Source organism: Solea solea, chromosome 16, assembly GCF_958295425.1.
Source record: "Solea solea chromosome 16, fSolSol10.1, whole genome shotgun sequence".
In the NCBI taxonomy this organism is placed as follows: domain Eukaryota; kingdom Metazoa; phylum Chordata; class Actinopteri; order Pleuronectiformes; family Soleidae; genus Solea; species Solea solea.
In genome coordinates, this window is record NC_081149.1 from 4650856 (window position 1) to 4678471 (window position 27616).

At 39.5% G+C, this 27616-nt stretch overlaps 4 protein-coding genes across 7 annotated transcripts in view; 2 read left to right on the forward strand and 2 right to left on the reverse strand.

Annotated features, from left to right (window-relative positions):
• The window catches only part of yipf2 (Yip1 domain family, member 2), a 33377-nt gene extending 28778 nt beyond the window's left edge, over positions 1–4599 (forward strand). The window contains exon 10 of the transcript XR_009242491.1: positions 4577–4599. The gene's annotated coding sequence lies outside the window, so the exon portion shown is untranslated. The remainder of the gene's footprint in view (positions 1–4576) is intronic.
• On the reverse strand, positions 475–4709 carry si:dkey-204f11.64 (uncharacterized protein LOC100537752 homolog). 2 transcript variants are annotated; one of them, XM_058653015.1, is made up of 3 exons: positions 4619–4709; positions 2273–2401; positions 475–2067 (listed from the first exon to the last, which is right to left on the reverse strand). In XM_058653015.1, the coding sequence occupies exons 1-2, from the start codon at positions 4697–4699 to the stop codon at positions 2276–2278; spliced, it is 207 nt and encodes a 68-aa protein (XP_058508998.1). In that variant the 5' UTR covers positions 4700–4709; the 3' UTR covers positions 475–2067; positions 2273–2275. The 2 variants fall into 2 exon arrangements, with proteins under 2 accessions (XP_058508998.1, XP_058508999.1); XM_058653016.1 differs by having other exon boundaries at positions 2243–2401.
• A 1724-nt stretch (positions 4710–6433) lies between these two features.
• Positions 6434–12653, reverse strand: dhrs7ca (dehydrogenase/reductase (SDR family) member 7Ca). 3 transcript variants are annotated; one of them, XM_058653008.1, is made up of 8 exons: positions 12440–12653; positions 11292–11338; positions 10323–10500; positions 10122–10234; positions 8615–8825; positions 8450–8542; positions 8204–8359; positions 6434–6974 (listed from the first exon to the last, which is right to left on the reverse strand). In XM_058653008.1, exons 2-8 carry the CDS (start codon positions 11328–11330, stop codon positions 6760–6762), a joined length of 1005 nt encoding a protein of 334 aa, XP_058508991.1. In that variant the 5' UTR covers positions 11331–11338; positions 12440–12653; the 3' UTR covers positions 6434–6759. The 3 variants fall into 3 exon arrangements, with proteins under 3 accessions (XP_058508991.1, XP_058508989.1, XP_058508992.1); XM_058653006.1 differs by having other exon boundaries at positions 11292–11377; XM_058653009.1 differs by lacking the exon at positions 11292–11338 and having other exon boundaries at positions 12440–12652.
• Positions 12654–13036: 383 nt separating this feature from the next.
• LOC131475125 (splicing factor U2AF 65 kDa subunit-like) lies at positions 13037–27194 on the forward strand. Its single transcript, XM_058653003.1, has 11 exons — positions 13037–13204; positions 15188–15362; positions 15902–16005; positions 16215–16366; positions 18221–18337; positions 18409–18547; positions 18659–18738; positions 22358–22480; positions 23010–23096; positions 24092–24334; positions 25271–27194. The coding sequence occupies exons 1-11, from the start codon at positions 13156–13158 to the stop codon at positions 25400–25402; spliced, it is 1401 nt and encodes a 466-aa protein (XP_058508986.1). The 5' UTR covers positions 13037–13155; the 3' UTR covers positions 25403–27194.
• Positions 27195–27616: the final 422 nt, after the last annotated feature.

The following is a 27616-nucleotide window of genomic DNA, read 5'->3' on the forward strand; positions in this document are numbered from 1 at the left end:
TGCCCAAGAAATGAAAGACGAATAATGTTTTTTTACTTATTTAAATGTAAGTAAGGCGAAAACAGTAATTAAAATTCGTGTCTATTTCAATAAATCATAAATAATCAAAATAAAAAACATTTTCTCCTAAAAAAAAATACTGTTTTAATTACCTGTGATCCACCTGCAATACCTCCAGGGACCACCAGTGGGCTGTAGAGAAGCACTTAGAATTCCTGCTTTGTGTGTGTAAATACATTTGTGGGGACATTCTCACGTAAAAGGGCTTGTCCAGAGTTAAGACCTGGTTTTAGTTACTTCTGAACTGTCTAGTATTCATGTGCTGATTAAAGGACAACATTTTCAACATAAACGATTCTAATATGTCATTTTGATATAATTTCTCACCCGTGATGTTTGGTATAGTTGAGACAATTGGCATTTGTTTAAAATAATTAAGATGCAACATTCATACCAGAGAGATTGAGTCACAGATGACAAACACATAGTTACTTTTAATGGGGAATGGTAAAATTACACATAGATTGAGATTGTATGCACAGTATAAATTGAACAGTGTATCATGTTTGGCATTAAAGGTAGAATAGGTAGGATGGACTTTCTGAGGTTAAGTGATCCGTTTAACTTGATGTATAATATAAATCATGTTATCTGAGACAGAGAGTGACATTGCACACTCTTCTGGACTTTGTTTCCAACCATGGGGAAATCTGGCCCATGACAGGAGACTTTGACCAGTCACAGAGCACAGCTCAGAGAGAGGGTACTTCCGTTCAATAAGACAGTGCTCTGTTACAGGTATACTCTGCAAACAGGTCCCTTAAGACCCTATCCAGACATGGTAATAACATCCATCCTCAGCGATCCTATCATGTCCAAATCACGCCCCCAATCTGTCCTGAAAACATCTGCAGATCGATTTCAGATGGTTTCAGGACAGATATGGCCACATTCCTGAGCTGCATCGGTGTACTCTGTCCTCATGACATATTTGCAGCCGCTTCCTCAGCTGATGTCCCCTGACCAGCGGTAGTTTCTGATCATTACATGAGTTCTTTTTTCTGAATTTTATTTCATGTTACAGCAGCATGAGTGGGGTTTTCATTCACTGGCGCATCTCTCATTTCTTTTTTTCTCTTTCTGTCACTCAAGCAGACACAAACACACACACACACACACACACAGTCAGATGTAAATATTATCAGTGTGTATTTGAGTACAGGGCAGGTGAAGCCAGATCAGATCTTGTGTAGTCACAGATGGGTTGATGCATTCAGTACGCACTCTAAAGCAAAGTCTTCAGTCATTTGTGATCAGATCACTAAGGTAAGATGTCAATACTAGGTGTGAACGAAGCCTACGTGAAATGATCACTACTCCAGCCTCAGCAAGAGAAAACTATGCAGCAAAGAAACCTAAAAAAGGGAAAGAGTCAATAGGAAAGTTGGAAAATAATAGCAATTAACAACATCAGGTGCTTCAGGAGACGCAGGTGCGTCATTCTGTGCTCATCTGATAGCTACGAGGACTACGGTCCCCAAACATCCTGCACATGAAATTTAACAATCAAAACAATGTTTCTAGCGATTTAATCTACTGCAGCTTTACGTCCTGATGTATGGAGCTGCCAGGCAGGAGGGAAAGATGAAGACCACAGAGAAGGATGATGGATGTTGCAAAGGAGGATATGAGGACAGCTGGTGTAACAGAAGAGGACACAATAGAGAGGACAAGACGGAGGCAGCTGATCCGCTGTGGCGACCCCTAAACGGAGAGGCTGACAGGAGAAGAGCTGATGTGTTTACCATCTTATAGACACCCGAACATCGAGAAGACCAATACTTCATGTATAAATACAGAAAGTATTACTGTTTTTACTGTGTTGCTTCCCCAGTGAAACACTGTGTGTGTGTGTGTGTGTGTGTGTGTGTGTGTGTGTGTGTGTGTGTGTGTGTGTGTTCGTGCGAGTGTGTATGGTCTTGACTTCTTTATCTTCAGAGGCAGAGGGGCACATGATAGAAATCCCCATCGCAGCATCTTTTTCAGGTTTTTCACTCCTTCACAGTCCTAAAAAAGATAAGAAATATTTGTTTCTCGCTTTTGCTTAGAGGCTCTGAGTGCTCCAAAAGACAACATGCTCACTGTGTAACTGCTGCACAAACCACAGTACAAGTACAGTACATCGAGGTCGCATTGGAAGAAAATAACAACATAATATAGAAAAAAAGGAAAAAAGAGTTACTTCAGGCAAAGAGAGGAGAGGAACACTCACACCTCAGAGCAGGACACATGACTTGGGAGGCCTGAACGGGTTATCACTGGAGGGCACACCAGTGAGCAGAGGGTCCTTGTTGGCGTTTTGCAAACAGAAAGTCTTCAGTTCTGCAGCAGCCTGAGAAACCTGCGTCATGTACAGTATATCAGGTTAGTTTATTAAAGCTGGAGTGTAGAACTTTTAAACACAAACACACGTCTGTTACACACAATGCTGATTAAGCCTATCAGCTCAGACACATAGCGACGTGTTTTTTTACATCACCACAAACTGTAGATCAAAAACGTATACCTGGTTCTCTTCTGAAGCAAGAGTGAGGGGAAACAAACGCTGAGAGAGAGCTTTAGGTCAAGGAGTTATCCTCGGTTCTCTGAAACATGAGCGAGGTCGTGAGAAACGACAGTTTAAAGAGAAGAGCTTGAAAATGGACACAGAGTCGTCTTTTCACAAAGCTCTGCAGCCTCACCTGAGGCGTGGGCTAAATCTGGGGTGTTAGCAGCACTAGCAGTGATTTTGGCCACTGAAGTTACACACTGGAGCTTTAAAATATCACTCGTTTTTATGTGTCCACTAGAAGTCTTTTTAACGTGCAGGAAATATAGAGGCAGTGCAAAAACATCAGGGAATAAAGGTGCAATCCCTCATTTAATCATTCAACTATGTTGTACCCCTACCTTTGGTATAAAGAAACCAAACATGGCCCACAGACCCTACTTAAAGAGTGGACATAGTCTTCAGTTTGCCAACCTGGGAGTAACAATATACTGAATAACCAGAAGTGGAAGACTCCATTTGAATGGAAGTCTGAGGAAAAGTTAGCTTCTAACTTCTCACTACTAAACATGTTAACATGGAGTTAATGGTCTCAATCACTAGATCCAGATCTTCTCCAATTGAACATGATGTCAATTTTTCAACTAACCCGAACCCACCAATTTGCTTACAAGGCCAACAGGTCAACAGAGGATGCCAGAGAGCTGTAGCCAGGTGGATACAGCTCTCCACACGGTGCTGACCCACCTGGAGCAGCTGAGGACCTACTCTTTGTGGATTACAGTTCAGACCATCCTCCCCCTGAGCAACCTGCTGAACCTTGGAATACCTCATTCCACATGTCTTTGGACTCCTGTCAGAGCGCACACAGAGGGTCAGGATTGGCCCCCACATCTCCACAGCTCTTACACTCAACACCGGCTCCCCCCAGGGCTGCATTCTGAGCCCCCTGCTCTTCACCCTCTACACATCGGATTGTACCCCCATCCACGCCAGCAAAACCTTCAACACTAAGTTCAGGAAAAACAAAAGGGACATTCAGCCTATTTCCATTGGTGGGGCCTGTGTGGAAAGGGTCACAGACTTCCGGTTCCTGGGAGTCCACTTTGAGGAGAACCTGACCTGGTACAGGAACACCACACAGTTGGTCAGGAAAGCACAACAACGACTCCACTTTCTGAGAATCCTCAGAAGGAATAACATCAACCAGAGACTGCTTGTTTCCTTCTAGTGCTCCACCATGGAGAGCATCCTCTCCTACTGCTTCTGTGCATGGTTTTCCAGCTGCACGGAGGCTAACAGAAAGGAGAAGGTCAGGTCATCGGGTGCCCCCTACTCACACTGGAGGACCTCCATGGATCTTGCTGCCTCAGGAGAGCCAACACCATAAAAAATCACAGAGCTCAACACTTCAAAGCAGGAATTCCGTTTCTTATGAGTGAAGACAATACTGGTTTCTCGTTACTGGAATCAATAAATAAAGTAAAAGTAAGTTGTTTTTTTTTGGGGGGGGGGGGGGGGGGGTTTACTGTTATACACACACACATACTTGAAAATTACATACTTTTGTCCTAAAATAAGTAACCAGCCGGCCGACAATCACGCCAGTCACACGCCAGTCACAAAGCACAATTAACAAAGCCATCACTGTGCAGCAGCAGCAGCAGCTACAGAGAGGAGGGTCACAATTTCACGGCACACAAGGAAATGGGCAAAGTTTTCTGGAGCTGAAATAAAGGGACTGTTACAGCAGTGACAGACAAAGACAGCACCAGAAATGTAGAGGGAACCTTTTCCTACAGCCTTTTACACTTATTTCACATATTCACACACAGCATGTTCTTCACTGAAATATGTGTATATATATATACACACATATATAAATATTGTATTATATTATATATACAGTATATATATGTGTATATAACTTAGATATAAAATATTTAATAAACACACTGTTTTTGACCACTAACTTATACAATGTGTACATTTAAACACTTATTAACAGTGGAGTCAGTCAGTGTAAAGTTGTGTGTGTGTGTGTGTGTGTGTGTGTGTGTACACACATACCTTCATCCTGGGGACACTGGCCTCCATGCGCAGCTGCTTCACTGCCTTCTGAGCGATGATTAAGGCGCTGCTGTTTGACATGACTGAGACGAAATAACAGAGAAAGTCATCGAGCCGTCACTACATTCGCTCCCAGACTCCAATAACACACATTTTCCGGTCAAAACTTTCAAAATAAAACTTTTTTCCCCCCTTTTTAAAAAAAATCCCCACACCCACACATTGCAGGAATTGCTCACTGTTTGTGAATTATGGGTAAAAAATATTAATTTGAATAACTCATATTGTAAACATTTCCATACAGGAAGTAGTCAAGTATGTAAAAGGAAATAAAATAACACTGTAAAAGAACAAGACAGGCAAAAAATAATAGTTAAATAACAACAAAAAAATGGGTATGGGTTATTAAATAAAGTATTAATTTAATTAATTAATAACTCATATTGTATCAATCAATATAGGAACTATAAGTTAATAAAATGCTATTGACTAAGACTATATTGAATGAAGTAATGAGTGAAAGTTTATTTCAAATATGTTGAAGAACAAGAAAAAACAGGAAGAAAAATAATGCTTTAACAACAACAAATTATTATTAATTATTAATATCAATTATTACCTATCAATTGTTAATTACTAATAATTTGCTATGTCAGAGTATAGCAAACAACCACACACTGAAAGCTTCAGACAATGTTTGTTACTGTAGGGGTACTTCCTGTTGCCAGTAGGTGGCGCAATGACTGGTTTTGCAGGTTGTCATCATGAACCAAATGGTACCTAAAATGAAGATTAAAATTAAAAATTAAAAAAGGCTTCTGTCTGCATGGAAGCCCGCTGTGACTTACTTTATATATGATGTTGTTTATTTTTTATTTTTTTTATATTCTTTTCTTTTTTCTATCTATTTATTTATTTATATTTCTTTTTTTATTGTTCATGTAAACTATGAACAACAAACGGATCTTCTTAGGGGTGAGTTTTCATTAACGTTGTTAATCTACTTTACGTTAGTGTTCATTCCAAGTCACAGTCAGGGATTAAAAAATGTTTTTTCACGCTGGATGCTGTCTTTTAATCTTTTAATTGTTATAATCGTTTATTTTATTATAACCGCATGTGCGCCGTGACACGGTACAGATATCAGTACTGACACATATCAGACACCAGAAAAAGTCGCTAGATTTGTCGCTCGTCGCTTTTGACAAAAAAGTTGTTGAAGAGTTGGAAAATCGCCAGATTAAGCGTGATTGACAGCTGACATCATCCAGTAGGAGCCTAGTTGCAGGTGATGAAGGAGAAAAACATAGATTTAAATCTCCGTGACAGGGTTCTCTACAGCACAGCCTGCACCAACCTGAAGGAGAGACATAGAATGAATATTTCCTGTGGTAACTGATCAATCACAAAAGAGTCTTCCAGCAGGCCGCGATTGGGCTCCGGCCTCTCGTAGTGGATCTACCCCGGCGCTGGAGCCCCAGCCCCGGCTGAAGCCTTCTTACAAGCCCCGCTGCCCGGTGTGACTGGGATTCAGTCGATCATGTTCGACCATCAACCTGCAGCTGTGGCTGAAGGAACTGAGAGAACCATGACTAACAGTGCATGGTTGTGTGATTCTGACTACAGACTCTCCACCAGGGGGCGCCAGATCAGCACAAGGACTAACCTTCAACCCTCAAAATGAAAGGCTTTGTTCAAAACTTGAATTATGGCAGAACAAATGTTACTTTTGGGCAATCTCTCATAAAGTATTCTCATACTAATTTTTAAACAAGATTTAATTTTTAATGTTAAATATATGTACAGTAAGCAGAACATACATCAATATGTCCAACTATAAAACAAATCCAAAATGTACAACACTAATTGAAATGAGTTAAAGCTAAACAAGAATAACACTAAATGTGTAAATGGTTTTTTTACAACATATTCCACAAGTTATTATATTTACTAAAGAATTATTCTTTTTTTTTTACTGAGGATGAGATGCATTATACTGTAAATATCATTAGATTAATATGTTTAAATTGTGGCCATGTGCATGCTGAGGTCACCTAATATTCTCCAAATGTAACTTCTGACAAAAACATAAAAAATAAATAATTGATTAATTGAAATTCTTTTTCTTCAGCTAACGTATTCTACATCTTCTCTGAGTCTTCGGCGGCAGCGGCGTTGTTCACTCCTGCAGCCATCACGGCAAAGAAAATCTCTGGGAAGAAGGACCTGATATAGACTGCCACCTTGGGGAGGGAGGGAGCAATAACCACCTCCTTCCTCTTGTTACTTAAAGTCTTGACGATCTCAGTGGCGGCCTCATCTGGAGAGACGCCAAGTGGTTTCCTGGTGTAAAACACTGCAGTGGCACAAGGAGAGAAGAGAGAAGGAGAAAATCAGCTAATAAAGCTTTTTAAAGCAATTTTACAAATTGATTTAATTTTTCCATCCAATAAAAAATGACTCAGTCAGCAAGCCAATAGTTCTGGAAGGAAGTTTTGTAAAGTTTATAATCACATTTCAAACCTTGAAAGTATCCTAAAGCAGGTTCTGCACACACACTAGTGGAGGGACAGGGGAAGTGCATTAGTGCATAATTATTCCTGTGTTAAGATGGACCATTGGACAGTTTGCTTAGCTGATTATTTCAACCTAATTTTAAATTCATTCCTCTAGTGAAGACCTCACAGGTAAGTCATTTTAAAAATACAAACATGTTTGCCTTTAAGCATTTCAAAGACTGCTGTAGCAGAGGCAACCAAATAGAATCCATTTAAGCTCAACAGGACCCAGCAGAGCTTCCACTAACACCATATTTCTGTCACATTTACTTCACAGTAAACCAGTCATACACGTAGTACTTTATTTACCGGTTATAGAAGCCGAATGTGTTTGATTGTGGTATGAGGGTTTGGTGTAATTCACTCTATGTGTGTGTGGGGTCGCTGTGCTCTCAGAAGGGGGAACTCAGGTGTATATAGGTGGCATTATCACTGTCATTGTCAGGTTTGTGAACCGGAAGGGCAAACGGTTTTCGACCGCTGTACCGCGGAGGCGCTTCTCATGACTGTTTGGATTGTTTGTTGGAATTTCATTATGCAAAGAAAACGCACAGCAATAAAACCAATATATTGCAACGAAACGAACAGCGTGGACATTCAATCAGAGTTCAAAAGAGCGATCGCCAAGGCAAAGCGCGTCAACCAGGTCATCCGGAGTCAGAAACCTCAGTAGCGGAAGTTTGAGGCTGAGCTGCTATAATACCGGTAAACATGTTGCTAAGCTGTTTGTGTGCGCCAAATACCATGTGTTGGTATCAACTGGTGTTGCTAACAATGGCTAGCCCAGGATATGTCTGCGTCCATGTTTTTTCCGATTTCTTGGAGGCGGAGTCACTACCTGCTCCAACTCCTGAGTTCTGATGTAAATGGAACGCAGCATTACCCCCAGAATACTCTCCATCTATCATAATATGCAACATGTTTTCGTCCAGTAAATGTGGTAAGTTCGTGGCACTCTCACTTAAAAAGTCACTTTGTCTTGTAAAGGATTTTGTTTTTTTGATCCTTCTTCTGCTCTTTTACTCACGTGACCAGAGGGATTTGGAGGAGGCTGCGTCTGTGTTTTCGGATGCTGAGCTGCTGATGAAGGTGTGGTTAATGGTGCTGATGGAGATGCCGTACTCCTCCACCTCTGCTCTCAGGCAGTCAAAGAAAGCCTGGACTGCATGTTTGGAGGCTGCGTCTGAAACGACAACAACATACGGGTCTGACAAAGAAACGGCCAAAGAACTATATTTGTTAACTTTCCAAAGACACTTTCCCTTGAACTCACATGTTGTTCGAAAAGGAACAGCGATTTTCCCTTGGATGCTGTTGACCAGGAGCAGATGACCAGTTCTTCTGGAGATCATGGACGGCAGCACACCTGAAACAGAAATACCACTTTAATAACGGACTGTTCCACAAAACCTAACGTCTGAAGGTTTCCATCCTCCACCTTTAGCAAGTGTGACCGGTCCAAAGTAATTGTTGTCCATCAGTAGCTTGTCCATCTCCAGAGACAGACTCTGCGCTGGTGCTTTGACCTTCATGCTGCTGTTGAGGATGAGGACGTCCAGGCAGCCGTAACAGTCCAGGATCTCTGCGATCACGTCGGGCATACTGTCCATGTCACTGAAATCCACCAGCACCAGCTTTGGATGAAACGTCTGAGGAGAGGAAATGTGATGGTGAGGTACTACGACACTAAGGGGTCAGAACTAATGCGACACTAATTATTCAGAATAAAAGTTTGGACTGAAAAACATGATGTGCACCCGGGATATTGGGGAACCGAGAACAAAGGGTTCCACAGGGTTCTACATTGAACTGAGCTATGACCATAGTGTGATTGCAGTCACCAGAACCCTGATGATCATCAAAAACAAAATGTAACATTTCTAGGTGGGCTAATGACCCTATCAGCCATCGTTACCTCCGCCAAGGAAGTTATGTTTTCATTGATGTGGGTTTGTCCCACCGTTTTTGATGGATAAATCTTGTTTTTTGTGATGGTATGTTCCCATAGCCTGGGTGAACTCAGTTTAATCTGCCAACAACTGGCTTCACTCTGACGCCTTTTGGCCAACTATGGCATCTCCACAAAAATGGAACCAATCAGAACTTCACAACATGATGACCGCAGAGAAGCTTTTGTTTACATTGAACATGGCGGCCACTGAAGAGCATCTGTCTTTGGATTTGACTGTTGCTTCCATTTTAAGGGACTTGCTCCGTGCAGCTACCCACGCAAAAGTCTTCATTTTTTTTAATTGTTAGCCATCGATGCTAGAAAACTAAAACAAGCACATTTGTTGAAACGTTATCTATCGCTCTGCGTACATCATCTTGATCATTGGTCTGATTGGTTGTAGGTATGTCCAATTGCGTACTGAGGCAATTTCATCTACGCCCGTTGGTCAATGACGTCCAGTGGATCAAATTGTATTAATTTTAGGTGCTGGTATGTAAAAAACAGGTGACAAATGCTGTGTTTCCATCATGGTATGGTTCAGTTTGGTACAGTTCGGAATGGTAAAGCCTTTTACTTGGTAGGCGGGGTGTGGGGAGGGACTCTGGGCTTCTCTGCTCAAGCTGCTACCCATGCGACCCGACCTCAGATAAGCAGTGGAAAATGAATGGATCGATGGATATACTGCGGGTGTTTGCCTCAGCTTCAATGGGATATTTACACCAATACACCTGTTGCCCAATCAGCTGACTGTCGGCGCTGGAGCTCCTACCTGACCATACCATTTTACTCTGGTAGCCAAAGGGAAGGGTGCCAAAGAATGGAATGTTGGAGCTGGTTATTTTGATACTATTCCTAATGGAAACGCAATAAAATACATACTGTACCAAAACCAAACTGTATCACTTGGTGGAAACACAGTTAAAGTGCTTAAGCCTTAGTGGAAATCTGTGATGTCTGTGAGATAAATAAGCATTTGTGCTGCTACACTTACTAAAGTGGGGTCTGAGGCGTTCACCAAATCATCCGCAAGTTCTTCAAGTTTCTCCCAGGTTTTCCCGCAGAGGATCAACCTCGCTCCTCCTTTGTGAAAAACACCTGCACATTCTTTGAATCCAGAAGAAGTTATTAAAAAAATCAACTTACATGTAGGATGACTTTTTTTTCTGTACTACACAAAGTATGCTTGTGTTACCTTTTCCGAGCCCAGATAAAGCATCTGTTATCACCACCACCTTATTGCGTACTGATGTTTTGGTCAAAAGACCAACAATGAAACTGTACAGGTAAAAAAATCCAGCTGTCAGCACGACAACACAGGGCACCAGGAGGACAGTGGTCGTCCATGTTGGGTCCATCTCATGGAGGATATGCTGTTTAGAAAAAAAGTGTTTACTTTCATATTAGAGCAAATGAAATGAACAACTCACTCGTGTTAATGGTCACACAAAATATATATTTTTAAAAAATATATCTTTTCAACATATGAAGCTACATCCAGCAGCATGGTTAGCTTAGCTAAAAAAAGAATAAAAAAAATTCTCCTAAAAAGAGCAGGACACAGCACTACCACTGGCTAATATAAAAATATTATTTAAATACAGACAGAAGTGTAAAAACAAATATTCCATGTTCAACTGTTTTTTGGTATTTTACTTTAAGATGCTAGTTAGGATATTTGCTTCTTGTAAACAACATGTCAGGTTAAATCTCTTCAACATGGTTCAAAAGCTAAACTATACTAAGCTAAGTGACAGCAATACCGGGGTATTGTGTTCAACTGTTTCTTCACCATTGTATTTTACTTTAAGACGCTAGTTAGCAGATTTGCTTACTTTTGACAATATGCTAGCTTAACTCCCCCTCTCGGTTTCCTGTCTTTGTGCAAAGCTAAGCTATACTAAGCTAAGCTAACCAAAAGCTAGTAGCTGCATATTCACCGCACAGACGAGACGATGAGAAAACAAACTGAAAATCATTTCAGTTTCATGTTAGCATCATGGCTAGCTGATGTTAGCACATGTTTAAAAATGTAAATATTATTTTGAGATGAAAATTGATTCTTGTATTTTCACTTTCTTTTCTTTTTGTGATGACGATGAGATGAGATGTCAAACATCTCGATTCAGACGTAACAGTTAAACATGATTTTAAAGTTTCATACCCAGAGACTCTCCGGCTTTGTAACACTGGAAGAATCCATCTCACCTTCTACAACCATATTTAAATCTAGAGATTATTCTTAAAATTCTGAAACAAAAACAGACAAAATAAATACGACGTTGTGGGTGAAGCAGCAGGATCTAAGTACTAAAATATTTAAAATCCAAAATGTGACAGCATGCTAGAAAATGTGGCAAAAAACATGATTTAGGCATATGGACACAAAGTTACTATCGAAAGACAAAAAGATGATGAAAAGTCCCAAAATAATAACAAAAAGAAACAGAAAATGTGAACAAATGCACAGAAAATGACAGAAAATTACCAAAAAAAACACAACAGGACAATAAAAAATAGTCCCAACAAAAAGACAGAGACAATACATTTATGTAAGACAGACATATTGACACAAAAGTATGATTTAAAGACAAAAAGATGACCTAAGGACAAAATAAAAGACAGAAAAAGACAAAATAAAAACAATTGAAAGATAAAATAAGAAACACAAAATGTCAATAAAAGACACAAATTTACAAATGTACAACCAATTCACAATACGAGGACACAAAATGACAGTAACAGACAAATGTATGTCGATAATACATAAAATGAAAACAGAAAGATCATAATTAATAATGAACCATTACAACAAAATGAAAATGTTCAATGTCCTCTTAACAACAGACAAAAAAGACAAACTAAACATGAAAAACAACAACAAAGACAGACATGAAATGTCTTTCTGTTAGTGTTGGGGGACATTTACGGTGTTTGACTGAAGGTGTGTGAGTGAAAATGTGTATATATATATTTTGCAGATTGTCTTGCATGTCCCTCTGTTAGAGACGTCAGGACAGGTTCTAAAGACCAACAGCTCACATGTTCTATTTGTGTTCATTGGGGAATGTAAAGATAAAACTGAGCCCAGCACCAGCTGTTTGTCCTAAATATAAACTGTCCCACAAACAGATTCTGAGTCTGAGACAAAAACGCATTATATTATACTACAACTAAACTGTGTTTATTCACACGACAGAAAACAATATTAAAGTGTCTTTAATATGCAAATCTACAAATTATCCAACAGTCTCAACCTCTGATTTTCATGTTAATGTTAAATGAAATGAATGAAATGAAGCCAGAACTTACAGCTCGACACGTCTCAGCTGCTCGATTTTAATTCCTCTGCTGAGCAACTGGAACTGGAACTGAGCTTCAACTGGAACTGGAGCTGGAACTGGAGTTGGAACTGGATTTGGAATTTAGCTGGAGCTGGAGCTGGAACTGTGCAGGAGCTGGAGCTGGAACTGGAGTTGGAACTGAGCTGGATCTGGTTGTGTATGTGTGTGTGTGTGTGTGTGTGTCTGTGTGTGTGTTTGTGCGCGCTTGTATTTGTGCTTGTGAGGACCAACATTATTTGTGCGTGAGACACACACACACACACACACACACAGAGAATGCTCGAAAATTCTGCCAGTCAATGTGTCGAAACTTAATATCCTAACCGGATGTCATCCTCATAAGAATAAGAGCACAGGATATTTCAGATCATGTCGTTCTGAAATCCCTTCGCTTCAGTTTAAAATCAATTTCTTTTTGGAATACGTGAATTTCCATGATGTTGGATTAATAAAGTTCAATCTGAATTACTATCCAGCAACAAAATTACATCACAAAAACGCGGATTTGTGCTTCTATTTTGAAGGACGTGACCGGATGTTATGTGTTATCTCTGCTGGTCTTGACTCGGTGATATTTCTGAGGCTTTTTTGCTGCACTGACAGCGGCTTTTCTGGGTTTTTATCTTCACCTCCGCTGTCACGTCACACCTGCCGTGTCCTGTCACAGATAATCTGCAGCTAAAAATGTCCGACTTCGAGGAATTTGAGAAACAGCTGAGTGAGAATCGACAAGGTGAGTGTTAACGATCAGTCTGTGCGCCGGTTTTTATTCCGCAAGCTAGCAGTGAACGCAGCGCTCGTGCGTAACGTCAGAGCCTCTCGTTATTTTATGAATGAATGAATAAATAAAGCGACCTTACGAGCAGATTTTCCCCGCTGTGACTCAGCTCGTTCTTCCCCCTCTCGTCAGCATAAATTCAGAGTCTCCACACCGGTGAAAACTTAATGTAATTTCTCCTGCGCGAGGCACCGAGAAGCGAAACTCCCTTTAAAATTAGCACATTTTTTACAATTTCCGCACTTTTCCTTAATATAAGAGATGTCGAAATGAGTACATGACATTTCAGAATCAATGCATTCGACTCTTTAATTCGGCATCTATTAGGATATTTGATAAATCTCCGTTTACATATGTTTGATTGGATCAGTATTTAGGAATCACAGTTATGATGTTGAATCATGATGGTCATTATTGTTAAATATTATCAATGTTTGTATTGTTCTTTAAATGTAGTCAAGGGTGAGACGATACGTCGCTGAATTAAAGACAGTTTCACGGTTTTTAAACGGCTGTCTTAAAGCAACTGCCAGGTGCACGTCAATATTTTCAGTTTTCAGAATAATTTTAAATCATTACAATTAAAATAATGAAATGAATACATTGTAGTTGTGTCTTTTCAGTGCAAGTGATAAGAAACAAACTCCACTGTTAATAATATTGATGAAAAATAATTTTGAAGTAATTTCTTTGCACTTTTATGAAATTAAACTTCAGTTTAATTTAATTTGGTCATTTTTGAGAGTTTGTGAAACACTAATGAGTCTATTTATGTTTTATGACCTAGACAACAAATTTAATGATCACCAAAGTTTTCAGCAAATGTACATACTGTATTAGTTCATTCATTTGCTATTTAATGTTTTTTTAGTTTTTGACTGTCATGTTTTCTTAGTTTTCTTGTGATTGAACTGTTATTTGGATAAAAGAGACTTTTGACACTCATGTCATTTCATTGTCAAAATAATTGTTTGTGGCCAATTTAACACAGAAACTGATGTTAAAGCTGAGCACAGAGTGGCAGAGCTGCGACTTAACGAACATAACAAAGAGGAATCTATAAACACACCACGTCTAAAACTTGACATTTAATCAAAGCGGATCTACCTGCTGGATCAGATGGACACATAAATAATAATAAAAGAGTGTCTTATTGATTTGATAAACACTCTCACGTCCACATTCCATTTTAGCTGAGAAGCGAAGTCGCATTAAACTGTCAGTTTTCTCAAAAGAAATATGACGCGGCACAAACATGGAGGAGACTGGAGGACATGGGGACATGACATCATTAAAGACAAGACACCAATGTACTGCAATAACTGTCTGTACCATAATTATTGTAGGGGTGCAACTCATGATTCTTGGTGAATCATGAGTTGGTTGTTAATGTGGCGTCTCTTAAACGTCCACTTCTGTCCAAGTAAAGATATTCAGTGTCATGTTGTATAAAAAAACTCTCACTTCAGATGTGGTTGTTGACAATAGTTATCTGAGAACATGTTCACATGTCTCTATCTCACTGTAATACATACCTTTGAAACAGGTAACTGAAGTTTGTAAACCACTCACTCTCCCACACCAAACCCCATAGGACCTCAGTGACACAAAGTGATGACAGTGAGGACCAGCAGAGGACCAGCAGCTCCTGTGTCCCTGAGAGCTAAAATCACTGAATTTCTCTATGGAGTTTGGTGTGGGACAATTATTTCCTCTATTGATTAATCTCTCGATTAATCTCGCATCTGGTAAACACTCATCACCAAGACATCAACTCCCATGATCCACGTTAAAAGCTAATAATTATTTTGATGAAAAACCCTCTGAATATTTCTGCTGCAGTAATACTACGTACAATATTATGTAATACCAGATAAATATACAGCAGATGTTTTGTAAATACAACTTTTTGTTGTTGTTGTTGTTGTTGTCGCACAGAGCGAGAAAGAGAACGACACAAGAAGAGGAGTCGCAGTGGATCGGTGAGTCGAGGCGACAAACATCGCAGCTGGAGCAAAGACCGCGGGAGTCGCAGCCGAGAGAAACGGAGCCGCAGCAGAGATCGCAAGAGCCGGGATCGCCGGAGCTCGTCCCGAGACCACAAGAAGCACAGGTGAGAGGCTGAAAGCACAGGTTAGAGGCTGAAAGCACAGGGGAGGGGCTGAAAGTACAGGTGAGAGGCTGAAAGCACAGGGGAGGGGCTGAAAGTACAGGTGAGAGGCTGAAAGCACAGGGGAGAGGCTGAAAGCACAGGTTAGAGGCTGAAAGCACAGGGGAGGGGCTGAAAGTACAGGTGAGAGGCTGAAAGTACAGGTGAGAGGCTGAAAGCACAGGTGAGAGGCTGAAAGCACAGGGGAGAGGCTGAAAGTACAGGGGAGAGGCTGAAAGCACAGGTGAGAGGCTGAATGCACAGATGAGAGGCTGAAAGTACAGGTGTACAGGTGAGTAGCTGAAAGTATAGGCGTACAGGTGAGAGTCTGAAAGTATAGATGTACACGTGGGAGGCTGAAAGTACAGGTGAATGGCTGAAAAGTACATCCATCTGATGTTTCAATTGAAGATCAGTACGAATGAGAAAATATGTTTGTTTTTGGGGGGGTTAAGCCCCGCCCCTTTCTTACTTGGTGTTTCCTGTCTTTTATGTGTGTGCAGTCACTCTCCAAGGAGAACCAGGAAGAAAAGGATGTGCAGATACTGGGATGTTCCTCCTCCAGGCTTTGAACATATCACACCAATGCAATATAAAGCTATGCAAGGTACGTACGTGTTCACTGCTCCGCCCACACAAAACGCCTCATGTCTGCCTTAAGTCAAGCTTTTACTTCATGTTTACGTTTATCTCACATAAAGTAAGTGAGATTTTCCTTCTTTATGTCACCAGTGGAGACCAGCTCCATTTCCTATGTACAAACTGCTTTTCCTCAACTCAGTCTTCATTTAGAAAAAGTGTTGTTTTTCCCCTCAGCTGCTGGACAGATACCAACGATAGCTCTGCTGGCCACGTCCACCACCACTGGAGTGGCAGCGGCGCCCACACAAGTGCCCATCGTTGGCAGTCAGATGACCAGACAAGCACGACGCCTGTATGTGGGAAATATTCCCTTTGGAGTCACAGAGGTAAAGACTCTTAGTGAAGACTCTTAGTAAAGACTCTTAGTGAAGACTCTTAGTGAAGACTCTTAGTGAAGACTCTTGGTAAAGACTCTTAGTGAAGACTCTTGGTGAAGACTCTTAGTGAAGACTCTTAGTAAAGACCCTTAGTGAAGACTCTTAGTAAAGACTCTTAGTGAAGACTCTTAGTGAAGACTCTTAGTAAAGACTCTTAGTGAAGACTCTTGGTAAAGACTCTTGGTAAAGACTCTTGGTAAAGACTCTTAGTGAAGACTCTTGGTGAAGACTCTTAGTGAAGACTCTTAGTAAAGACCCTTAGTGAAGACTCTTAGTGAAGACTCTTAGTAAAGACTCTTGGTAAAGACTCTTAGTGAAGACTCTTGGTGAAGACTCTTAGTGAAGACTCTTATTGAAGACTCTTAGTGAAGACCCTTAGTGAAGACCCTTAGTGAAGACTATTAGTGAAGACTCTTGGTAAAGTCTCTTGGTAAAGACTCTTAGTGAAGACTCTTGGTAAAGACTCTTAGTGAAGACTCTTAGTAAAGACCCTTAGTGAAGACTCTTAGTGAAGACTCTTAGTGAGACTCTTAGTGAAGACTCTTAGTAAAGACCCTTCGTGAAGACTCTTAGTGAAGACCCTTAGTGAAGACTATTAGTGAAGACTCTTAGTAAAGTCTCTTGGTAAAGACTCTTAGTGAAGACCCTTAGTGAAGACTATTAGTGAAGACTCTTAGTAAAGTCTCTTGGTAAAGACTCTTAGTGAAGACTCTTAGTGAAGACTCTTAGTAAAGACTCTTAGTGAAGACTCTTAGTAAAGACTCTAAGTGAAGACTCTTGGTAAAGACTCTTAGTGAAGACTCTTAGTAAAGACCCTTAGTGAAGACTCTTAGTGAAGACTCTTAGTGAAGACTCTTAGTAAAGACCCTTAGTGAAGACTCTTAGTGAAGACTCTTAGTGAAGACTCTTAGTGAAGACTCTTAGTGAAGACTCTTAGTGAAGACTCTTAGTGAAGACTCTTAGTGAAGACTCTTAGTAAAGACCCTTAGTGAAGACTCTTAGTGAAGACTCTTAGTAAAGACCCTTAGTGAAGACTCTTAGTGAAGACTCTTAGTGAAGACTCTTAGTAAAGACCCTTAGTGAAGACTCTTAGTGAAGACTCTTAGTAAAGACTCTTAGTGAAGACTCTTAGTAAAGACTCTAAGTGAAGACTCTTGGTAAAGACTCTTAGTGAAGACTCTTAGTAAAGACCCTTAGTGAAGACTCTTAGTGAAGACTCTTAGTGAAGACTCTTAGTAAAGACCCTTAGTGAAGACTCTTAGTGAAGACTCTTAGTAAAGACCCTTAGTGAAGACTCTTAGTGAAGACTCTTAGTAAAGACCCTTAGTGAAGACTCTTAGTGAAGACTCTTAGTAAGACCCTTAGTGAAGACTCTTAGACTGGGTGAAAGTACAGGTGAATGGCTGAAAGTACAAGTGAATGAGTGAAAGTAAAGGTGAATGGGTGAAAGTACAGGTGAATGGCTGAAAGTACAGGTGAATGAGTGAAAGTAAAGGTGAATGGGTGAAAGTACAGGTGAATGGCTGAAAGTACAGGTGAATGGCTGAAAGTACGGGTGAAAGTGCAGGTGAGTGGGTGAAAGTGCAGGTGAGTGGGTGAAAGTAAAGGTGAGTGGGTGAAAGTACAGGTGAATGGCTGAAAGTACGGGTGAAAGTACAGGTGAGTGGGTGAAAGTACAGGTGAGTGGGTGAAAGTAAAGGTGAGTGGGTGAAAGTACAGACTCTACTCTACTTAATTCTACTGTACTGTTACTGTACTTGAATTGACTCAACTCTTTGTTGTTTGTGTTTTCTGTGTCTGCAGGAATCCATGGCCGAGTTCTTTAACGCTCAGATGCGACTCGCAGGCCTTTCACAAGCTCCGAGTAACCCTGTCCTCGCTGTACAGATTAATCAGGACAAGAACTTTGCTTTCCTAGAGGTACGTGAACCTCGAAACTGTGCTAATGATGTATCTGCGACAGAAGTCCTGAAACTTGTTTTCCCTTTTAGTTCCGATCTGTAGACGAGACGACGCAGGCCATGGCCTTCGATGGAATCATTTTCCAGGGTCAGTCGCTGAAGATACGACGACCTCACGACTATCGACCTTTGCCTGGTATCTCAGAGCAGCCGGCTTTCCACGTTCCAGGTGTGTTCTTCATGTTCCATATGTTTTTTTGTTTGTTTTTTTAACCTGTACGATATAAAAACTTTAAAAAACTGTTCTTTATTCTCTTTATTCGGCGTCTTGTCCTCGCAGGTGTCGTGTCCACCGTTGTTCCCGATTCTCCTCACAAACTGTTCATCGGAGGCCTCCCCAACTATCTCAATGACGACCAGGTATGGATCTGAACACAGAGTGAACAGGTGTATTATCTTTAGTTAGTTAGTTAGTTTCTAAATACATCACGCTAAAACACACACAGAATATGTTTCTTTTGTTCCTCTATGACCTGAAAAACACACAAAACATAAATAAGTTCACAGTGTAAATATCTAATAACCTCTACAACAGATAATCGGCTCCTTCATATATAAATAACAATAGATTCTGCTCTTTTTGTTATTTTTTCTGATTCCCTGTTTTAGTATTTGTTTGTGACGTGGCTCTCTGAGTAAACTGCTTATACTTGTCTCATGTTAAGCAAACTGATTTAGGAAAGGTAAGCAAAGTCCAGTATACTCATATTAGACGCCGATAAACAAAAAAAAAGTACAGTTTTATATACGTTTACTTCTCTTTGGTTGTTTCTCCTCATTTGTTAGAGTCAGTATTGTCAAAGAAAAAGTCCACATGCTGCATATTTAACCAACGATTATTTTCATTATCGACTCAATTCTTTTCTCCTTTAGTTAGTTGTTGAGTTGTTTTTGCCATAAAATGTCAGAAGCTGTTGATCAGTGTTTGTCAACTCTGGAATTGATGATGTTTCTCAAATTTCTTTGTTTTTGTCCACAAACTAAAATCATTCGGTTTTAATGATTTCTTTGTTTTATGGAGCAAAAACCCCCCAGAAAATATTCACATTTAAGAAGGTGAAAATCAAAGAAACTGGTTTTAATTATTCAAATTTAATTAATTAATTGAGTCAATAGACAACATGTAAAAAACAGTTTTGAAATGAAATAAAAAAAACAGCATGAATTCTCAGATTTAAGTCAGAATTATAAAACAAATCACAATTCTCAGATTAAAGTCAGAATTATAAAAAACAAAATCAGAATTCTCAGATTAAAGTCAACATTTTTAACTTTAACCTGAGGATTCTGAATTTTCACAGAATTCATGCAATTTTTTCTTTTAATTTTCCCAGAGAAAATAGTAATTATTGCTTGTATTTATGTCCTGTGTCCACTAGAGGGCGCTGACACTGAAACTTAACATAGTCCGTTGTGTATCTTGGTCAGAGTTATTTAAAATACAAAATTAAATCCATTGATATTCATGAAAATCCTAATAAATAAATAAACGGCCAATATATTATCACATTTGTCGTGACTGTACTCGGTGAAAGGCATTGTGGGTAATAAATCGGGCAGGGTGAGGGCAAAGTTTGGACTTTTTCTTGTGACAATATGAACTTTGACAGTGAGATGTTTTCACTGGAGTAAATGAAGTGGTGACAGTCAAGCTGTCCATTCAGTGTCCACAGTGCACATGTAGCCTGATGTATACTATTATTCTTATTATTATTATTATTCATTGACTAATCTATTTTCAAATTTCATTTTTTTTGAATACTTCCACTGCGTTGATACTCACAGCTCTTTCATTTTTTGTTCCCCCCACTTTGTCCCCAGCTAGGGGCCTGTAAGATCGTTAAGTCTGCGCTCATAATTTGTTCAGTAGTTCTCATCTACTGCTGCCATGCCAACATGTAACACAAGGCAAGTAAGACATTCTGGTCCTCACACGGATACACTGCGAGCCAGCAGGCTCCATTACTGGCTGCTTTCTTTCTCCCATCATGCACCTGGAGCGCGTTTAGGAAGCGGGCATCTGTTTTTTTTGGGGGCCGATAATTAAGTCGAGCCAACGTTGTCTCCTAAAAATTATATTCCAGAGCAACTACGTCACATTTTTGACCAACAGTTACCAACACGAAAATAAACAAACCTGGAAAAAATCTCTGACAGAACCAGACTCAAAGATGTGCGGCATCTGCCTAGACAGGTTGGGGTAAAAGGAAAAATGGGGGACAGAGGAGAGGAAGGGGGGAGAGAAAGGACAATGTCATTTATACAAGCAGCAGCAGAGATTGTTGATAAGGAAATATATTGATATCAACTTTAATTATAACACAATAATGACAACAATACTACCGCTAATGATAATAAGAACCGCCTCGAAACTATATCTGGATCATGCAACCTGATATATGAGGACACACACTTCATACACTTTAAAGCAAATCCTGTGCTCCTTGAAAAACAACACGGCTGTTCCTGCACCACGCAGCTCCAACTTTCCTTGACACCACAATCAACTGAGACAAAAGTTGAAATGCAACGATTTGCAAATCCTTTTTGACGTATATTCAATCGAAGATTTACCCTTAGTGCTACATGGAAGAAGTCTTGGAAAGAAATCCACTAGATAGGAACAGTGGACTGACAGAGGGTGAGAGTGCAGATGTGAATCCAAGTGCAGGGGAGGGGGTAAAGTAAGTGTTAGGACAGACGATGCTCTTGGAAGAGCTTCTTGAAGACAGACATGGACGCTGTTCTGGTAGCGCTCATTCCACCAGCCTGGAACGACACATGAAAAGTGTCTGGATTTTCTTGTGCTACTGACTTTGTCCTTTGATGAACAGAGTAGTGTGACGTGCCCTTTAAGGCTGAGTGAAGACCAGGCGCACCGTCGCGTTCTGGACCATCTGTAGCCGTTTCACAGCACAGGTCGGGAGGCCTGTTAGCAGACTGGCAAAGTTGAGGAATGCTATCCATCCTATCACTGACGTGTCAGATACAAACCATAATCTGGCAGAAAATACATCATACTTGCTGGAATATAATCTTTGGGAGACATGTTGGACTGGGATGATGTAGCGTTTTAATGTAAAGGTAAGACATAATGAACAGACTTTGTGACTGTTCTGCTTCGGTCACCAACTCTAAAAATCACTCATTTATTTCCATTTTTTCTTTCTTTTACTCACAATAAACCTCAGCAGGGCCGGCCCAAATCTTTACGGGGCCCTAAACTGAATTTACAGCCTCAGAGTCGCCGGTACTTGACTATTATTTATTGATAAGAAGTGTAACACTATGAATTGCCTTAATTGTAGTTGTGTTGTTTGTATGTTTTTAACACTAGAGGGCAGTAAAATCACAAAAGTGGCCTCATATTCGTTTGCACTAAATGAGCAACTTCAAAAAAAAACTAAATCACTTGTGTTTACCATAATTCAGATATTTAAATATATCTAAAGCTTTGTTACAAAGCAATACTATTATGTCATAATGTTGTTTTTCTCCATGTCTTGGGCCGGCTCTGAATCTCACAATATAAGACTGTATCACATATTTTCTATTTCTGTATAAAACTTAATGTAAGTAAATCTTGTAGCTGATCAAACGATTATCAATGAATTGTCGTTTTCTGATTCCAGCTTCAGCTACGTCTGAATGTTCTATGTTTTAGTTGTTCTATCTTTCAGTTTCCAGGCTGATTGGTCTGTATGAACTCTGTCATTTTACAACTAATAATAATGATGGTAATAATAATAATAATAATAATGATTATGGTCAACAGAATAAAATGAAGATAATTGCTATTCAGAAGACCTCAGTGTCAGGAGATGATATTTATTAAATCCTCTCTTTGTCCTTCTAAATGCAAAATCCATAAATGTCAAATAGATTTTAAAGATTGTGTTTAAAAGAATGTGTTTTCTATAGAATGAGGCGTGACGTGGATCATCAGTCTCACACGTTGCTCTCGGACTCTGTTGTGCAGGTGAAGGAGCTCCTGACGTCGTTCGGCCCGCTCAAAGCATTCAACCTGGTGAAGGACAGTGCCACGTCACTGTCCAAGGGTTACGCCTTCTGTGAATATGTGGACGTCAGCGCCACCGATCAGGTAACCACGGCAAGCGCCGTCTTCTCCGTGTGGGAGGTGTCGATCTTTTCCCCCACAGACATGAAACTAGGAAAAAGTCTTTTTGTATTTTGTATTTTTGGAATCACAGAGAACCTCACAAAGTTGTCCTCCCATTTTCAGCTGTGTCGGCACATTCAGTTCTGAATTTGAGGGAATTGGTCCTGAAGAGAGTTCTTAATCAGTGATGATGTGTTTAAAGAACTACAATGTCAAACCCAACATCCAGAAAATAAACATACCTGAACGTTTGGTAGGACTTTATTCTTCGACACTGAAAACGGATAACAAAGCAAATCATGTGCTCAATTCATGTCCTTGAATGTGAACCAAAACACGGGAACCCTGTTGGGAATCTCACGACTCAATTCTGATTTCTTGGGTCAGGATGTGATCAAAAGTGAAGCAACTTTATTGAATTTATTTTTTATTTTGAGGATAAGACTTGTTCTGTGCTGTGCTCAGTCGATGCTGTCTTCATCTTCATCTTCATCTGCGTCTTCATCTTCAGGCCGTCGCTGGACTCAATGGGATGCAACTGGGAGACAAAAAGCTGATCGTCCAAAGAGCGAGCGTGGGAGCTAAAAACGCAAATCCTGTGAGTGGGACGACTTGTAGGGTTTTTTTTGTGTGGTTGTGTTTGATACTGACATATTCAGCACTGACTGCACTGTGACTGCCCCCTGCTGTTGAAAAACTGGCTGCCAGCAGAGACCCAAAAAAAAAAACCCAACAGATTTTAGTCACTTAAAGATCTCACTTCTGACTTGATCTCCTCGCAGAAACTTGTGTAACCCTTCTTTAACAAACATGCAGAAAAGTGATATTTTCACTATTTTGGTGTCAGTTTAACAACAAACTAGACAAACCGCTCATGAGGTACAGTAAGAAATTTGCATTTTCAGTTTGTGGACACAACAGAAAACAATTCAAAGGCTCCACTAATAAAAATCTATGTCTTCTTACGCATACTGTACGTTTGCCACTTTATATCACTGTTAGGTAGACTTTTATTTATTTACAAGAATCTGAAGTTTGCGAGTCTCGCCAATGTCCATAGAGAAAATGATGGATTATAGCTTGCTCACACACAGGAGCTGAAATTATTTCTCTGCATTTGACCCATCCTAGAATTAGGAGCAGTGGGCTGCCACACTGAGTAGCGCCCGGGGAGCAATGGGGGTTGGGTACCTTGCTCAGGGGTACCCCAGCCCTTTTGATCTTGTGGGGACTTGAACCGGCAAAGTTCCCTTTCCACTTGGCCACGGGGTGCCAAGAGTGTTGCCTCTTGTGGTCAGTTTTTGTGTCATTTAGGTAAATCTATGCAACAGATTTTAAACACAGAAGTTATAAAAATAAGACATTTGAACTTAGTGATGGAGGCAGCAATGGATGAACAACTGCTGTGTGCTGTGATGTAAAATCACTGATATTTACATTGGACTTTGGTGTGGGAGAGTGAGTTTGGTTTACAAACTTCAGTTTCCAGCCTGAAAATATCGTAAAATTTGAGGTGGTGCAGATTCTGTGAGGTGAGTCTTAAGTCGGTTAAGTCGTTCAAATGTAATAATGTTGTTTATGTCTGAGCCGCAGACCTCCATCATTGAGACGCCGGTAACGCTACAGGTCCCGGGGCTTCAGAGGCTGCAGAACTCTGGCCTGCCCACGGAGGTGCTGTGTCTCCTCAACATGGTGATGCCCGAGGAGCTGGTGGACGATGAGGACTATGAGGAGATCCTGGAGGACATCCGCGAGGAGTGCTGCAAGTACGGCAGCGTCCGCTCCATCGAGATCCCCCGGCCTGTCGATGGCGTGGAAGTCCCCGGCTGTGGAAAGGTGAGGTTTTGTACAGAGGGTGGGGAGCAGTGCAGAGGGGGGCGTGGTCTCACTCACAAATCGCTCAATCGCTCGATGAAGTGATTGGACTAGAGGGCCCGAATGGCAAAATTTGAATGCAGTAGCTGGTGTTTGACCAGGGAGGGAAGTAGAAGCACAAAACTTTACACTAAACCAATGGTTCCCTAACACTGGGTCGGGACCCACATATGGGTTACGTTTAGGCGATGAATTGTCTGAATTTTCTAGCAGATTATTTCATTAATGTGTTATTATTATTATTATTATTATTATTATTATTATTATTATTATTATAATAATTGTTATTTTTATTATAAATATATCTTTTTGATCATCGATGAATGGTTTGAATTGGTTTTCAGCTTCTGAGATGTGAATATTTTCTGGTTTCTCACTCCATTTAACAAAGAAATCATTAAAACTGAATCATTTTTGGTTTTTGGATAAAACAAGACATTTGATTAACATCTTCATTTCCAGGTTTGACAAACATTGATCGACATTTTCTGACATTTTATGGACCAAACAAGTACTCTATACAAGTACTAGATTTATGTGTATATTTTTATTTGACATAAAGTTAATTTTAAAATCAATTTACCAAACATCTCTGGGACATTGTTTGTCCCAACATTATCCTTTAATGAAGTTAAATCTTTTTTTAGTGGGTTCTCATATATAAAGTTTGAAGATTTGCACCAGGATCAGCAAATAACATTAACTAGATACGCATATAAACTGATTTACACCTGATAAAAACACTTTAACACCAGGTCTGGTCAGGGTCTGCATAAAAGTGGTGGCACTTATGAGGTATTTCATTTTACGATGTTTCCAGGAGCAGAATTTTCCCTGAAAATGCCAATTCCTGTCATTCCACACCTCTTCATGTATAATACTTTTGTCAAATTTCAGATCTTTGTGGAGTACGTCTCTGCTGCAGACTGTCAGAAGGCCATGCAGGCCCTCACCGGCCGCAAGTTTGCCAACAGAGTGGTGGTCACCAAATACTACGACCCAGACATGTATCACAGACACGAGTTTTAAATGTTAAACGACTTACCATAACTAATGAGTTTTAAAGTGTTCACTGTATAAGAAACAAAAAAAATGAAATGTTTAGGTTCCTGAGCACAAACGTTCATTTAGGTTTTTAAAACCAAACTTAAAAAGCCATCACGATGGTAAAAAATATGGTTTGTTTGTTTTTTATTTTAAACACTCTTCTTCCTGCTTTATGTCCCATATTTACGGTCTTTAAACAAACGGTAGCTTCGTCTTTTTCTGCGCTAAACGTAGACCAAAATGCCGACTTTTTGTTTTCATCCGTCAGAAGAAATGTTTTTGTAAGATTGGCCTCAGAGGTCATTTTGTAAATAATGAATCATTAATGACTTATAAAATGATATACAATAAATCATGTTGTGCACTTTGGAAGCTACAGAAAATTAGCTGAATGGAAAAAAAAAATAGAATTGTTTTTGTTTTATGTATTTTTTTTTTAAATATCTCCCTATTTGTCCAGTTAGTATTTATTAACTGTAACTATATAATATTTATACTGTACATGTGGGATATCATTTACGCTAATATTAGTATGTGGAGTTAGCTACAGGCTACCTTAAAAAAACCAACCATAATTAGCTGTTTTTTTTGCTAGCCTGAATGCTATTAGTGTTTAGGCTAACATTAGCTAACAACACAGCTGGTCGTCTTCCATTTTTTCATAGAAATTAAATCACACAGTTTGAGAAGCCAAACAGAGTTTATATAAAAATGTAATAGTTTCTTTCTCCCTCGTCAAACACTTAACTAAGCTAGCTCCACGTGGAAATAAACCCTTAAATGTAAGGGTTTTCATTGATGGTGCCCCAAGTGGTGGGAAGATTAGCGTGAGAGCTGTTAGCTTTAAGCACAGAATGACGCAGGCTTTTGTAGTTTTAGAAATTCATGAGATTTTTGATGATACGCTGCGTTCCGTTTACATAAGAAGTCAGAACTGGAAGTATCCACATGTTCCCCGATTTCCAGCTGAGAGGTTTGGGAAAACACATGGATGCAAAACCGCACTAGCCATTGTTAGCCATTGTTAGCAATAACATGTCTATGGTTAAAATGTGTACAACAAATTTACCGTGAAACAAATACGACGTGAAGTAATATTAAGAGTGAAAGTATCAGTGCTAATATGGTAGCCGACGTCTTGGAATCCCAGGGTCAGGGTCGGTTTAATTTCTCTGAGTTTCCGAGTTCCTGAGTTTTTTTACTTTAAATGGAACACATATTAGCTTAACTTGTTAGCTAGACCCACACTCTCTCACATCAACTGACTTTAAAAAAACAACAACATTTAATTAAAATTAAAAAACAGCCACAGTTTTTTCATAGTAACAGTAGTTATGAAGGACGTGGCTTATTGTGTTCCTTGAAATAGCAATAGCGTACAATTTGTTTTGTCAAAGTTATACAAAATCAACCGTAAATAAAGAAAAAAGATATGCACATGTTGCAAAATGCACTTTTAAGTTTTTGTCAGTGGCTGACTAACTTTGTTTTTAAAGCTTTATTCGTGTGTGATTTTGAAGAAACATGTGGAAGATATTTTGAATGAAATGAATGTATTCATTAAAAATGTGCACACAGAGAGAGATTTGAAATGAATGAATAAAAATAAAGAAATCAAGTTTTAGTGTAATAAGAGTAACCAGACAAAACAATAATAATAAATAACTACTGTATTTTATACATTTTTGAATGGCCAGAAATTTTGAATCATTTTTCTTTGTACAGTCCTGTCACTGCCGTCGCCTTGGATTAATAAATGCTTGTGTTCACCGTCCGTCTGTGTCGGATTCTTCTTCCTTTTTCTTCCTTTGTCTCTTTTAACTACAAAATTCAGCAACCACATCATGTATCGAAATTAAATATTGTACTTTTGTATTTTTCAAAATATCTTGTTTGGTTTCTGTCTGGAGATAGACTGTATTAGTATTATAAGCTGCTTTGTTATATAGCTGGGTGTTTGCTGCCCTCGCGCGGCCACAGTGTAGAACTGCACCATAATAAAATGTATGAAAAAGCCAAGTCATTGTAAATTATTTATTCTTTCTTGCTATAAATATCAGTCTTGTCTAATGTTATCAAAGAAAAATAATTATTTATTTTGTAAGAAATAAAATGACAGGGAACTTTAATGAGGATTATGCGTATTAATAAACTGTAAATATGCAGATTATGGCTTATATCTAAGCAACAAATACA

Excerpts from the sequence above, each read along its gene's own strand:
- si:dkey-204f11.64 (XM_058653015.1), bottom strand. The coding sequence starts at position 4,699 with ATGTCAAACAGCAGCGCCTTAATCATCGCTCAGAAGGCAGTGAAGCAG. Across the intron at positions 2,402-4,618 it reads CCAGTGTCCCCAGGATGAAG|GTTTCTCAGGCTGCTGCAGA; the intron begins GTATGTGTGTAC and ends TACATGACGCAG.
- dhrs7ca (XM_058653006.1), bottom strand. The coding sequence starts at position 11,348 with ATGGTTGTAGAAGGTGAGATGGATTCTTCCAGTGTTACAAAGCCGGAG. Across the intron at positions 10,501-11,291 it reads CAAAGCCGGAGAGTCTCTGG|CATATCCTCCATGAGATGGA; the intron begins GTATGAAACTTT and ends TTTTCTAAACAG. Across the intron at positions 10,235-10,322 it reads TTTATCTGGGCTCGGAAAAG|AATGTGCAGGTGTTTTTCAC; the intron begins GTAACACAAGCA and ends CTGGATTCAAAG.
- LOC131475125 (XM_058653003.1), top strand. The coding sequence starts at position 13,156 with ATGTCCGACTTCGAGGAATTTGAGAAACAGCTGAGTGAGAATCGACAA. Across the intron at positions 15,363-15,901 it reads CGAGACCACAAGAAGCACAG|TCACTCTCCAAGGAGAACCA; the intron begins GTGAGAGGCTGA and ends ATGTGTGTGCAG. Across the intron at positions 16,367-18,220 it reads TTCCCTTTGGAGTCACAGAG|GAATCCATGGCCGAGTTCTT; the intron begins GTAAAGACTCTT and ends CTGTGTCTGCAG.